The 13,608-nt window shown below is 40.4% G+C and overlaps 1 protein-coding gene across 2 annotated transcripts in view; it reads right to left on the reverse strand.

The window, feature by feature from the left end:
• pigo (phosphatidylinositol glycan anchor biosynthesis, class O) overlaps positions 1-13,608 on the reverse strand; it is a 278,331-nt gene that overhangs the window by 229,259 nt on the left and 35,464 nt on the right. For both annotated transcript variants that reach the window (XR_007935452.1, XM_051930081.1), the window contains exons 2-3: positions 13,270-13,342; positions 12,661-13,178 (exon numbers count right to left, since the gene is read on the reverse strand). Coding sequence is in view for 1 of the 2 variants with exons in the window: in XM_051930081.1 (XP_051786041.1) it covers positions 12,661-13,177 (517 nt within the window). In the remaining variant the exon portion in view is untranslated. The remainder of the gene's footprint in view (positions 1-12,660; positions 13,179-13,269; positions 13,343-13,608) is intronic.

The following is a 13,608-nucleotide window of genomic DNA, read 5'->3' on the forward strand; positions in this document are numbered from 1 at the left end:
GCGCGTCCCGTTTTGAATCAATACTGGACGGGATTTATCCCGTATTTTTTTTATCATTTTTTTTTTAAAGCAGCGTCTCATGCAAATCATCCCACACGCATTTTATGAAGATGCCTCCTTTCCTACTTTTGATTGGGTAATACTTGATGTCATCGTTAGTTTGATTGGTGTTTTTAACTGTCCAGTGAGGAGGGCGTGTCTTTTAAGTACAGTCTGCAAAGTGTTGGCACTGAGATATGGCGTCAGCGCCATAGTTGAAGCCCCTAACATTGCGGTCAGCAAGTCGGCTAACATCCGCCATGTGCCGTCTTTCAGTTGCGAGAAGCAGATCATAGAATGGTTGAAACTGTTGCCCCAAACGTTGCGCCACGGCGTGTGCTTCGTTTATACCTCGTGTCTTCTCATTAAACTTTTATCTCGCGAATATGTTATTGCAATCCGCAGCGGGAGCGTTTCTATTAACTTAATTTAAACTTACGTTTTACACCATGCTTTGTTTCCCTTATGAACATGCTTGTATGCTTAACTCGCTCCGTTCTCAATTGTTTAATTAATTTTTTGCTCTTTGCTGTTTGCGGCTGTTCCTCCATTTCCCCCTACTTCGTTCTTTTATCTCGCGAAAATGTTATTGCAATCCTTAACGGGAGCGTTTCAATAAACTGATTGAAAATAGTTTTGCATTTACCTTTTTAGTAAAAGGCGAGCTTTTAAGCCTGAGAAATCACCCCGTAAATGCACACGTTTAATTGCACATGTGTTAATATGTATGCTCGCACAGTATTAAAAGACAGTCAAAAATTAACGTAATTTACCTTCGTTCCCGCGTGTGACTCGTGCTGTAAATGTCTTCCTTGTTTTTAGTTCACGTGATTACGTAGGAGGCGTGATGACGCAATACGTGACTCCGCCTCCTCCATTACAGTGTATGGACAAAAAATATGTTCCAGTTATGACCATTATGCTTTGAATTTCGAAATGAAACCTGCCTAACTTTTGTAAGTAAGCTGTAAGGAATGAGACTGCCAAATTTCAGCCTTCCACCTACACGGGAAGTTGGAGAATTAGTGATGAGTCAGTCAGTGAGTAAGTGAGTGAGTCAGTCAGTGAGGACTTTGCCTTTTATTATTATAGATACATACATACATACATACACACACATATTATACAGTGCATCCGGAAAGTATTCACAGCGCATCACTTTTTCCACATTTTGTTATATTACAGCCTTATTCCAAAACGAATTAAATTCAATTTTTTTCCCTCAGAATTCTACACACAACACCCCATAATGACAACATGAAAAAAGTTTACTTGAGGTTTTTGCAAATTTATTAAAAATAAAAAAATTGAGAAAGCACATGTACATAAGTATTCACAGCCTTTGCTCAATACTTTGTTGATGCACCTTTGGCAGCAATTACAGCCTCAAGTTTTTTTGAATATGATGCCACAAGCTTGGCACACCTATCCTTGGCCAGTTTCGCCCATTCCTCTTTGCAGCACCTCTCAAGCTCCATCAGGTTGGATGGGAAGCGTCGGTGCACAGCCATTTTAAGATCTCTCCAGAGATGTTCAATCAGATTCAAGTCTGAGCTCTGGCTGGGCCACTCAAGGATATTCACCGAGTTGTCCTGAAGCCACTCCTTTGATATCTTGGCTGTGTGCTTAGGGTCGTTGTCCTGCTGAAAGATGAACCATTGCCCCAGTCTGAGGTCAAGAGCGCTCTGGAGCAGGTTTTCATCCAGGATGACTCTGTACATTGCTGCAGTCATCTTACCCTTTATCCTGACTAGTCTCTCAGTTCCTGCCGCTGAAAAACATCCCCACAGCATGATGCTGCCACCACCATGCCTCACTGTAGGGATGGTATTGGCCTGGTGATGAGCAGGGCCTGGTTTCCTCCAAACGTGACGCCTGACATTCACACCAAAGAGTTCAATCTTTATCTCATCAGACCAAAGAATTTTCTTTCTCATAGTCTGAGAGAGTCCTTCAGGTGCATTTTGACAAACTCCAGGCGGGCTGCCATGTGCCTTTTACTACGGAGTGGCTTCCGTCTGGCCACTCTAACATACAGGCCTGATTGGTGGATTGCTGCACAGATGGTTGTCCTTCTGGAAGGTTCTCCTCTCTTCACAGAGGACCTCTGGAGCTCTGACAGAGTGACCATCGGGTTCTTGGTCACCTCCCTGACTAAGGCCCTTCTCCCCTGATCGCTCAGTTTAGATGGCCGGCCAGCTCTAGGAAGAGTCCTGGTGGTTTCGAACTTCTTCCACTTACGGATATGATGGAGGACACTGTGCTCATTGGGACCTTCAAAGCAGCAGACATTTTTCTGTAACCTTCCCCAGATTTGTGCCTCGAGACAATCCTGTCTCAGAGGTCTACAGACAATTCCTTTGAATTCATGCTTGGTTTGTGCTCTGACATGAACTGTCAACTGTGGGACCTTATATACACAGGTGTATGCCTTTCCACATCATGTCCAATCAACTGAATTTACTACAGGTGGACTCCAATTAAGCTGCAGAAACATCTCAAGGATGATCAGGGGAAACAGGATGCACCTGAGCTCAATTTTGAGCGTCATAGCAAAGGCTGTGAATACTTATGTACATGTGCTTTCTCAATTTTTTTATTTTTAATAAATTTGCAAAAACCTCAAGTAAACTTTTTTCGCATTGTCATTATGGGGTGTTGTGTGTAGAATTCTGAGGAAAAAAATGAATTTAATCCATTTTGGAATAAGGCTGTAACATAACAAAATGTGGAAAAAGTGATGCGCTGTGAATACTTTCCGGATGCACTGTATATACATATACATATACACACACATATACACATATACTAGCAAAATATCTGCGCTTTGCAGCGGAGAAGTAATGTGTTAAAGAAGTTATGAAAAAGAAAAGGAAACATTTTAAACATAACATAACATGATTGTCAATGTAATACAGTGATCCCTCGCTATATCGAGCTTCGCCTTTCGCGGCTTCACTCTAACGCGGATTTTATATGTAAGCATATTTAAATATATATCGCGGATTTTTTGCTGGTTCGCGGATTTCTGAGGACAATGGGTCTTTTAATTTCTGGTACATGCTTCCTCAGTTGGTTTGCCCAGTTGATTTCATACAAGGGACGCTATTGGCAGATGGCTGAGAAGCTACCCAACTTACTTTTCTCTTTCTGTCTCTCTTGCGCTTTCTCTGATCCTGACGTAGGGGGTGTGAGCAGGGGGGCTGTTCGCACACCTAGACGATACGGACGCTCGTCTAAAAATGCTGAAAGATTATCTTCACGTTGCTACCTTCTGTGTGCAGCTGCTTAGTGAAGCTTCGCATACTTAAAAGCTCGAAGGGCACGTATTGATTTTTGCATGTTTGTTTTTCTCTGTCTCTCTCTATCTCTCTCTCTCCCTGCTCCTGACGGAGGGGGTGTGAGCTGCCGCCTTCGACAGCTTTGTGCCGCGGTGCTTCACATACTTAAAAGTTTGCTTTCTCTGTCTTTATGACAGTCTCTGCTCCTGACAAGCACTCCTTTGAAGAGGAAGATATGTTTGCATTCTTTTAATTGTGAGACAGAACTGTCATCTCTGTCTTGTCATGGAGCACAGTTTAAACTTTTGAAAAAGAGACAAATGTTTGTTTGCAGTGTTTGAATAACGTTCCTGTCTCTCTACAACCTCCTGTGTTTCTGCGCAAATCTGTGACCCAAGCATGACAATATAAAAATAACCATATAAACATATGGTTTCTACTTCGCGGATTTTCTTATTTCGTGGGTGGCTCTGGAACGCAACCCCCGCGATGGAGGAGGGATTACTGTAGTCGTAGGCTTATTTTAGTATTGAGAGTAAATTTGATGATTGTAAAGACTTTAATTTATGATTGCAAATGTGTATGAGAAATGCACATTTTTAGGATGAAAGGATCTCTTTGTAAACAACATTTTTAGTTCTGCCCTCGCACTGTAAATTGACCAAGCTGTCTGCTGAGCTTACACTTGAGCATGCAACGTACACTTGGCCATTTGAGAAGCAATTTTGTGTCAAGTCAATGCCGACCTTTTTTTTTTTTTTTTTTTTTTTTTAAGAGAGTCTGGCCCTGTGACTTATTTATTGTCATAGCGAAGCAGACCCTTACTGGAAATTGGAGGTGTTGGAATTGGAGTTCAGATGGGTATGAGAGGGATGCAAGGAATAAATACAGTCTCCCTTGAGTTAGTTCCAGTGAAGACGGTTGCCTCAATGAAGTTCTTGTGCAGAGATTTGATCTGAAGCCTGGTGCCGTTACAAAGTTTTGGTGGTTGTAAGTTTCATAGTAACATAATTGGTGCGCGGACCTTGAAAAGTAGAGTATGCGGATGCATGCCTGGAGGATTAAGAGTGTGAAGAAACTCTACAGGATAGCGCACCACATCCTCTAGTTCTACAACAGAGTCGACAGACTTATATGTTTTTGTTTCAGAAGTTAGTTGGGAAGTAAAATGGTGTTTATATATGAAGTCATGTCAATTTTTGGTGTTTGAATAGCTCTCTCCCTCAACCATGAGACTGCCCTTTTCATGCAGATTTTGTAGGTTGGGGTAAACATTTTCAAAAGGGTTTGCAAGGTATTCACCATGAGACAGAGATTGTTAGGAACACTGATTTTACAGTTCTGTTCAATTAAATTGCCATCACCTATTTTGATGAGGAGAGCAGCGAACTCTCCGGCTTTTTTGTCGCAGTTTATTCTTAAGGTAAGAACGTTGGTCTTAGGCCATAGGTATGAAGACTTCTGACATGCTTTAACTTTGTTGGCTCGTGTTCCTCTTGAGTCAACTGGTAAGGTCTGCCAGAAGTCTCCAGCCAGCAAGACTGTCAAGCCTCCCATCATTTTTGTCGTGTTTCTGATGTCTTGTAAGGTCCTGTCTAAAGCCTCAACACCTGGGGCCTCATGTATAAATGGTGCGTACGCACAGAAATGTTGCGTACGAACCTTTCCACGCTCAAATCGCGATGTATAAAACCTAAACTTGGCGTAAAGCCACGTACATTTCCACGGTAACTCATACCTTGGCGTACGCAATTTCTCCGCTCGGTTTTGCAGACTGGCGGCACCCAGCGTCAAAGCAGTGCTACTGTTCCTGTGTGGTCACCCTTTCTTTCTTAGCTCCACATTCCTGACGCGGCTTTATAAATACACTGAAACTAACTGCATATTGTTTATTAGTGTAATGCATCTGATTGTAATTAACCTGCAGCAATATAATGGTCCAGGGAATAGCCATAGTATTCCAAATACCATAACTGCTTTAGCGTTGTTACGCTCACTGCATCTTGTTCTTCTTTTTGCTGCTCCCGTTAAGGGTTGCCACAGCGGATAATCTTTTTCCATATTACTCTCACTGCACCACTCGGAGTATTTATATCACTGTATCTGAGTGTGAATCACAGCAGCAGCTGATCGGAAAGAGAATTATCGGTATACAGTTTCAAGTACACACTACGTCAACCACGGCAAAAAGCGCCAAAGCCTTTCCTGTACGGACCTCGCGTTTCAGAAACAGTTTCATCCCAAGAACTATAAATGCACTCAATCAGTCTATCAAGTGCTCCTTGTAGAACTGTTTGTACTTATAAGTACAATTACCTCACTGTAAACTTACACTACAGTTATAATATTGCACAACCTGCGCTACTTTATAAAGCGCGTATGATGACAATATCATTTTTAAGATGAAATGCAGCAAAAAATGTTGCTTATAGTATACAGATAAAACTTTAACTTCATTTAAATAATCTGCATTGTTAATAATTAAACAGGTGAGGACACGGTGCCGCAGCGTATAGCTGGTTCACGGATAGCTCCTGCCTTGCGCTGTGTTATTGCTGGTACTGACGCGACACTGGAAGGATAGACGGATAGAATAATTAAACATGTACTACGAAGATATTTCAATGTTCCTTAAAAGTTTTGAAGAATCGGCGTTCTAAGCTTACAGCTGGCTTAACGTCTATTACAGAGCTGATTGTGTGGCGATTGGGTATTTGGAGAAAGAAAAGTACGTTTGAAAGAGACAGTACTTCTGTAATAAATTATTTCATCGAAGGTCGCACATGGCGCAGCAAGCCTCTTGCGTGAGATATGAACAATCACTGCGCCACCGTGTTCCCATGTTTAATAACATGCCTTCATTGCTATCATCATGAAAATGATATCACGTATACATCTCAGTATTTTAATTATTCAGTGAGCTGTAATATCTCGAATGTAATGGATTCTGTGTCCTGTCGGAGAAAGAGAAAGAACGGAAGCACGTAGTGACTCACACACATAGAGCACATAGAAGATCAAACACAGAACAAAGCATTTAACATGCTACTTGAGAAACTAGTAAAATAAACGATTTTAAGATGAAGTTTATAATGTTCTACTTTAATAGCAAAATAAACTACGTGATTAAAGTGGAAATTTCGAGATTAAAGTTGACATTTCGTGCTTTTTTCCCCACTGTGTGCCTATGTTTTTTGTTTGTACCCTAATATGCTTTCATATGACACTCAGACGGTGGGCTACGACTTGCCTTTTCACGGCGACTTTGATATGTGATTTCTTTTTTATTTCGGGCACTGTGCGACTTTGTGAATTTGATCTTTCGAGTTTTTCCGACACTCTGTCACTCGATCAACTTTCTTTTGTTGATTATACCACTGTTTAAACCAATAAATAGTACGTTTTTCCTTTGCCTCCACTTGGTATTCGCTGAAATTCTTATATTTTCCCCTGTGCTTTTCCCATTGTCTTTTCACAGAAGGCTATTTATATTGATTTGCATATTCAAAGAGGCGTAATTCTGGGAGGAGTTGGGGCGGGACAGAAGGCGCGTGCACGTACGTTACTTTTCACGCTGATCGGGATTTATGTAGTGGAAGAACGTGAAAGTATGCGTGCGCACAGATTCCTGCATCTGGATTTTTCTGTGCGTACACACAATCCCGCTTTTGTGCTTACACCATGTTATAGTGTGAGTTATACGCACGGCGTTATACATGAGGCCCCTGGTCTGTGTGTCATTGTGCATTCATCCCATACAATGATTAACTTACAATCGCACATCACTTGTACCATGGTGCTCTGCTTGGATATGTTACACATGGGGGAATCAGTATGGGTGAGGTTTAGAGGTAGCCTGAAATAAGAATGAGCAGTTCTTCCACCCCTGAAACGGTCGAGTAAAGAAGAAGGAAGCAGTGAGCACGACGAACAACTGAGGAAAGTAAGAAAGCAAGTGAGGAAGCACATGTGCGCGTGATGTCGTTAATGTATATAGGCAGGGAGCCAACCACGTGGTAGGTGTATGGACAGCGGCCATGCAGAAAAAGGAAAGGGGACTGGGTGCGGCCCTTGTGCGTCTCTGCCATGAAATAAATCGTCTGTTAACGGAAATAAGGAATGAAACCGCCAAAAGGAGAGGTCAGTTCCAAAAGATCTTTACGGCATAATGGTGAGAAGACGTTATTTTTGAAAGTTCGTTATGGGGCACAGCGCAAAATGAAACATATTTAATGTCTGTGCACGTGATGTAAGGTGACATCTTGCTTCCGGGAGCCCTTGAACCCTGCACCGTCGGTAATGTCACCGATTAGCTTGGCAGTGAGGCATAACAATGGAACAAGGGGATGGTGTAAAAGTGTCAAGTGCTTTTATTAAAACCAACAACAAAAACCAAAGTGTCCAGATAAATAAATTGCAGTGTCTATCAAAAATCTTCAATAAATAAATTATTCATAAAAACGAGTGAAATAGTGGAGGTTAAAAAAAACAATAGAAAAAAAACAATCCTTTAAAACGAGGTTAAAACAAAGCCTGGTGCCATCTTTTACCTGGCGGCTCCCCTGCTTCTCGTATTGGGCTTTGCACTCTGACGTGCAGACATGTGCTTTGCAAATGCTAGAGGCTGTTGAGAGAGTTTTTGGTCTGTTCTGAGGTGTGAGATTTAAATAAACAAATACATTTTCCTCTTAAAAACATGGGTTTAGGTTGCTGTGAAGGAACAATGTGGGAATTTTTAAAGCTTTTTTCCCTTTAGAAGGTTTTTTGTTTGCTTTTTTATCGCCCACACAAGAGCAAAAATAGCTGGGTGTTTGGAGGTGTGCTTTGTCTTGTTATGTGTATTTGTATTAGCATCTAGGAGGCAGGGTAGAAAGCAGCAGTAACTGATATGGCATTTGTAAGCAAATAATTGCGTCATTGTAACAGTGATTCCTTAATTTAAAGGAAAAGAAAAAGACTGTGGCTGAGGTGCACAGGTAAGCAGCCATCGTTAAGTAGCAGATCAGGCACAAGGAGCTGTAGGAGCAGATAAGGTAGTAAAGTTTTATTTATTTGTTTATTTTAGATTGAACAGTATTTAGCGGTCCAGAGGTAGAACAGTTAAGCTGGAGACAGCATAAGAGTTCATTAATACGGGGGAATACAAATAGTGCGAGTGGAGAGCTTATAAGTAAAAGTAGGGCAAAGTTAGGTGAAGAGAGAGAGAGAAAAGTAAAGTTAACCTCATAGAAAGACAAATAGCAGGCTGCTGAGAGGGAGAACAGTACAGGAGCTTAAGGGGAAAAGGTGTAAAAGAGCCGTAGCAGATCTTAGTGTTACCATTTAAGTTAAATTACTTAATTTTAAGAAAAAAAAAAGTTAAGGCAGTTTTTACTAATCCCACATCAAATTTTAATAATAGAGGCCAATGCAATGCAAGTCCTGTTGGATGTTGGACTTTTTAGATGATGGTTTGGAAGAGTCAGTGGTCTATAAGGGCTACATCTGCAAGAGATGCCAGCAGATCCAGCACCTCAAGCTCAGGGTCGCTGAACTGGAGGAGGAGTTGGCTGACCTGCATTGTAATAGAGAATATGCGGATTTGGCCCAGGCGTCCTTTAGAGAGATAGTGTGCACCCCCAAGGTGGCGTGGGAGAAGATTCCAGACCAGACAGGTAGAAAGAGGTGGGTCGCGGTCACAAGGGGTAAGGTAAAGGGTGCATACTGCCCGGAATCATCAACCCCAGAATTAGAAGTGTCAAACAGTTATGTCCTTGCGGAGCTAGACAGTGTCTCTGATAATTCTGAGGAGGTAGGCAGGGATGAGGTACCCTAATGAGTTCCCAAAAAGAGACAGGTAGTAATAGTTGGGGACTCAATCATTAGGGGGACTGAAGAGCTGGTGTGATCCAGAGAGAGAGAGAGAGAGAGAGAGAGAGAGTCTCGCACGGTGTGTTGCCTTCCAGGAGCACAGGTGGGAGACCTCCCTGGAAGGGTGGATAGGCTCTTAGTAAGAGCAGGGGTGGATCCAGTTGTCATTGTCCATGTTGGAACAAATGACATACATAAGGGTAGTCTGTCAGTTCTGCGATCCAAATTCAAAGAGTTAGGTGCCAAGCTGAGGAGCAGAACTGACAAGGTAGTCTTCTCCAAAGTTTTGCTTGTGCCACGCGCCAGTCCAGGTAAGATTATGGAGATTAGAAGGCTTAACGCGTGGCTCAAGTCTTGGTGCGGGGTAGAAGGGTATTGGTTTATGGGGCACTGGGACTCCTTTTGGAACAGATGGGACCTGTTCCGCTGTGATGGGTTACATCAGAACTGGAGGGGCACCAATGGATTGGGGAGGCGTATGTGTAGGCTAGTCGAGGATTGTTTAAACTAGGGAATGGGGGGGCAGGGAGTTTAGGACAGGCCAGGTTTAGATCTATACGTGGAGGAACAAACAAATAATGGTATAGAAATAAAAATGCATAGTAATGTAAATTCTAAGCAAACATTTAAATGTAGAAGGAGTAACACATTAAAAATAGCTTGCCTTAATGCTAGAAGTATCAAAAATAAGGTAAGTGAGATGGAATTGTAGGTAGCAGAGCATACTTATTACATTTTAGCAATAACGGAAACCTGGCTAAATAACAAAGATGGGGATGAGTGTAACATAGAGGGATACACATTTTTTAGGAAGGATAGACAGAACAGAAAAGGAGGTGGGGTTGCTGTTTATGCCAAACAGAATTTAAATGTAAGTTCTCTTCAGTTGGATGATGAGCCCCATCTAAGTGAGGACATGTGGCTTCACCTGGAAAATATTAGGGAAAGAGGTCTTATTTTAGGAGTGTGTTATAGACCACCCAATTCAGACAGTAATTTCACATCTTTTTAGTAATATTAAAAAGGCAAGTTTGCAGGGAGATATTACAGTCAGCATGGGTTCAGAAGAGGGAGGTCATGTTTTACTACCATGCTGGAATTCTATGAGGAGGCAACAAAAGGATATTATCAAAGTGGAGCATATGATATTATTTATCTTGACTTTCAGAAAGCATTTGATAAAGTGCCACATGAGAGGTTGGGCATCAAATTAAAAGAAGTGGGAGTTCAGGGTGATGTTTTTAGATGGGTGCAGAATTGGCTCAGACACAGGAAGCAGAGGGTGATGGTGCGAGGAACCTCTTCAGAATTGGCCAATGTTAAGAGTGGTGTTCCACAGGGGTCAGTGTTAGGGCCGCTGCTATTTTTAATTTATATTATATATTATATTATATATACAGTAATCCCTCCTCCATCGTGGGGGTTGCGTTCCAGAGCCACCCGCGAAATAAGAAAATCCGCGAAGTAGAAACCATATGTTTATATGGTTATTTTTTATATATTTTAAGCCCTTACAAACTCTCCCACACTATTATAAACATTTCACGCACAGTTATACAACATAAACCCTTTGTATTCTCTTAGATATTAGGTAAGATTCGTTGAAATTATGTATGTAAACACAGTAAAACCTAAATATTATTTTAAAGATATCGAGCGTCTCCGATATCATACGTTACAGCCATTACAACAGACAGGCCACCAGCAATAAATAGGTACAATGCAAGAAAAATTGTACACAGTAAAATGTGTGTACAGCGACACTAAACTATGTACATGTAATAAGTACTGTACGTAAATAATTAATTATGGTTACTCACCAACAATGACACGACGACTTGTCCGATAACGATGAGGCTGAAGGAGTCTCTTCAGGCGACTGTTTAGCACTGCCTTTGTTCTTCTTCCAGCACTCTTCAATCCAAATCCCTAAAGCAGATTTCATCCAGACTACTGCCTTATCACGTCCCCTTGCAACTCGTTTTGCGCCCTGATTGAAGGACACTGCGGCCGTAGATCTTATATGCTTTTCCTCCTTTTTAAATAAAAAGAATCGTGGACTCATTGATGCTGTAATTGTGTCCTACAGCGGTGTAGCTGTTTCCTTCCTTCAACATATCCAAAACTTTTACCTTTTCTCGTTTAGAAGAGCTGTAACGCTATCCTTTGTTGTGCAGTAAAATTAAACTCATCGTTATCGGACAAGTTGTCGTGTCATTGTTGGTGAGTAACCATAATTAATTATTTACGTACAGTACTTATTACATGTACATAGTTTAGTGTCGCTGTACACACATTTTACTGTATACAATTTTTCTTGCATTGTACATATTTATTGCTGGTGGCCTGTCTGTTGTAATGGCTGTAACGTATTGATATCGGAGACGCTCGATATCTTTAAAATAATATTTAGGTTTTACTGTATGTAAACTGTGTTTACATACATAATTTCAATGAATCTTACCTAATATCTAAGAGAATACAAAGGGTTTATGCTGTATAACTGTGCGTGAAATGTTTATAATAGTGTGGGACAGTTTGTAAGGGCTTAAAATATATAAAAATAACCATATAAACATATGGTTTCTACTTCGCGGATTTTCTTATTTCGCGGGTGGCTCTGGAACGCAACCCCCACGATGGAGGAGGGATTACTGTATAGGAGAAATAAAAATCCTTACAGAAGATAAGTGGACTGCTGATAAAGCAAATGACAGCTGCAGACAACTGGGGGAAAAAAAAAAAATGGTGTCTAGTTGCTGACTGATATTTTATGAGGCATTTCCATGGTGATAATGGCAGGAAGGTGGTCCTTAAGAGTACAATCTTTCATTTTTAAAAAAATATGCCCGTTATTAGGCTTAAATGTCATTCAATGTGTGCCTTCCCATCTTAGTGTTCTATACAATATATGTTAAAACATTTATATTTGATTACTAATAAAACTAAACATACAGTATGCTTCTTTTATGAAGATTTAATACAATTAAAATATTGTATCCTTAAATCTGAATCGCAACTTGAATTGTACTGTGTTATAATTGTATTGTTCTATGCTTACACTGTACAATATTTGATTAAATAGCACACACTCCAAAACTTGCATTTTGCCCTCGCTGATTTTCATAGTACGGAGTTAAGCATGTTATTTATCTGATTTTTGTCTATTTTCTAGAGAATATGCTTATTTCTTTACTTTAAGCAGGTATACTATGAAATACTGAACTTGCTAAAGAGTAAATACAAGTTCATTTAGCAACCCTCATTTGTATTTTCAATGTTGGCCTTATAAAAATGAAAGAAGAAACAAACATTCTAAAGGTAAAAGGCTGTAGAAAATACTGCACTGACTCTTAGTAGCAATGAAAAGCAAATTTTAGAAGCAAACACTGCAATAAAAATAAATTTGCATAAACCTTAACGTCAGCATGCAGCACGTACTCTGCATACCAGCAAAGCCAAAGTCATTAATAAAAAAAAATAAACTTACCATTTTTCTGCATTTGGCTTATAAGGTTGTCCTCCAAGATGGCACTGGAAGCAAAATTATTGCCTATATCTACAAAAGTTGGTAATGAGCCCGTTGAAAAACCTTTGATTCGCTGCATAGTAGTGGTGGGAGGATCAGCCCTAAAAGCATACAACCGACTGTTGGCAGGCGAAGACCGTATATATTCTGAGAACACCTTGATCTTATTCTGAAAATGCTGTGGATCCTTAACCTTTGAATCAAATTGAGCAAAATCATATTTCAGAGCATCAATGATGAGGATAACTGCTCTACTGAACCGTGGCTTGCTCCAGCAAAAATCTACAAGTTGATTTTGTGAAACATTCTTAGAATAAATATTTAATGACCAATTTTCAGAAAACAGAGGATCTCTGCAGGAACTGGTGCGATTGACTTCAACTTTAACTAAGAGGAAACCACTAAGAAAAATACCAATTCCAGCATAAAAAAGAAAGCAAATCCAGGAGATCAGAGTCAGAAGAGGAAGTTTTTTCATTCTGAAAATAAAAGCGAAGAATGTGAGAATGTTAAATAATATACTGTAATGTTTCACATAATAACATAATCTAAACATATTAAATTTCATACCTAGAGATGGCTAGGCAACCAGGAAAGGCTTAGTCCTTAAGGAGCAAAGATGGCTCAAGGATCACCAATTTTCCTGAAAATGCATGAGAAATTCTTTCAAATATTTAAAAACAATGTTTCATAAATACAGAAAGGAAGGAATTTGGGTATTTCACCCTCAAAGGTTCATAAAATAACTAAAAGATTCAAGGAATATGGAGAAGTTTCAATGCATAAAGGGCAAGAGTGACGCCTAAGCTGGCTGACTGTAATCTCCAATTCCTCAGGCGGCACTGTATCAAGAACCATCACTCATTAATAAATGACAGAACCACATTGTCTACGGATTACTTTCGCAAA

This window comes from Erpetoichthys calabaricus, chromosome 7 (genome assembly GCF_900747795.2).
Source record: "Erpetoichthys calabaricus chromosome 7, fErpCal1.3, whole genome shotgun sequence".
Lineage (NCBI taxonomy): Eukaryota > Metazoa > Chordata > Cladistia > Polypteriformes > Polypteridae > Erpetoichthys > Erpetoichthys calabaricus.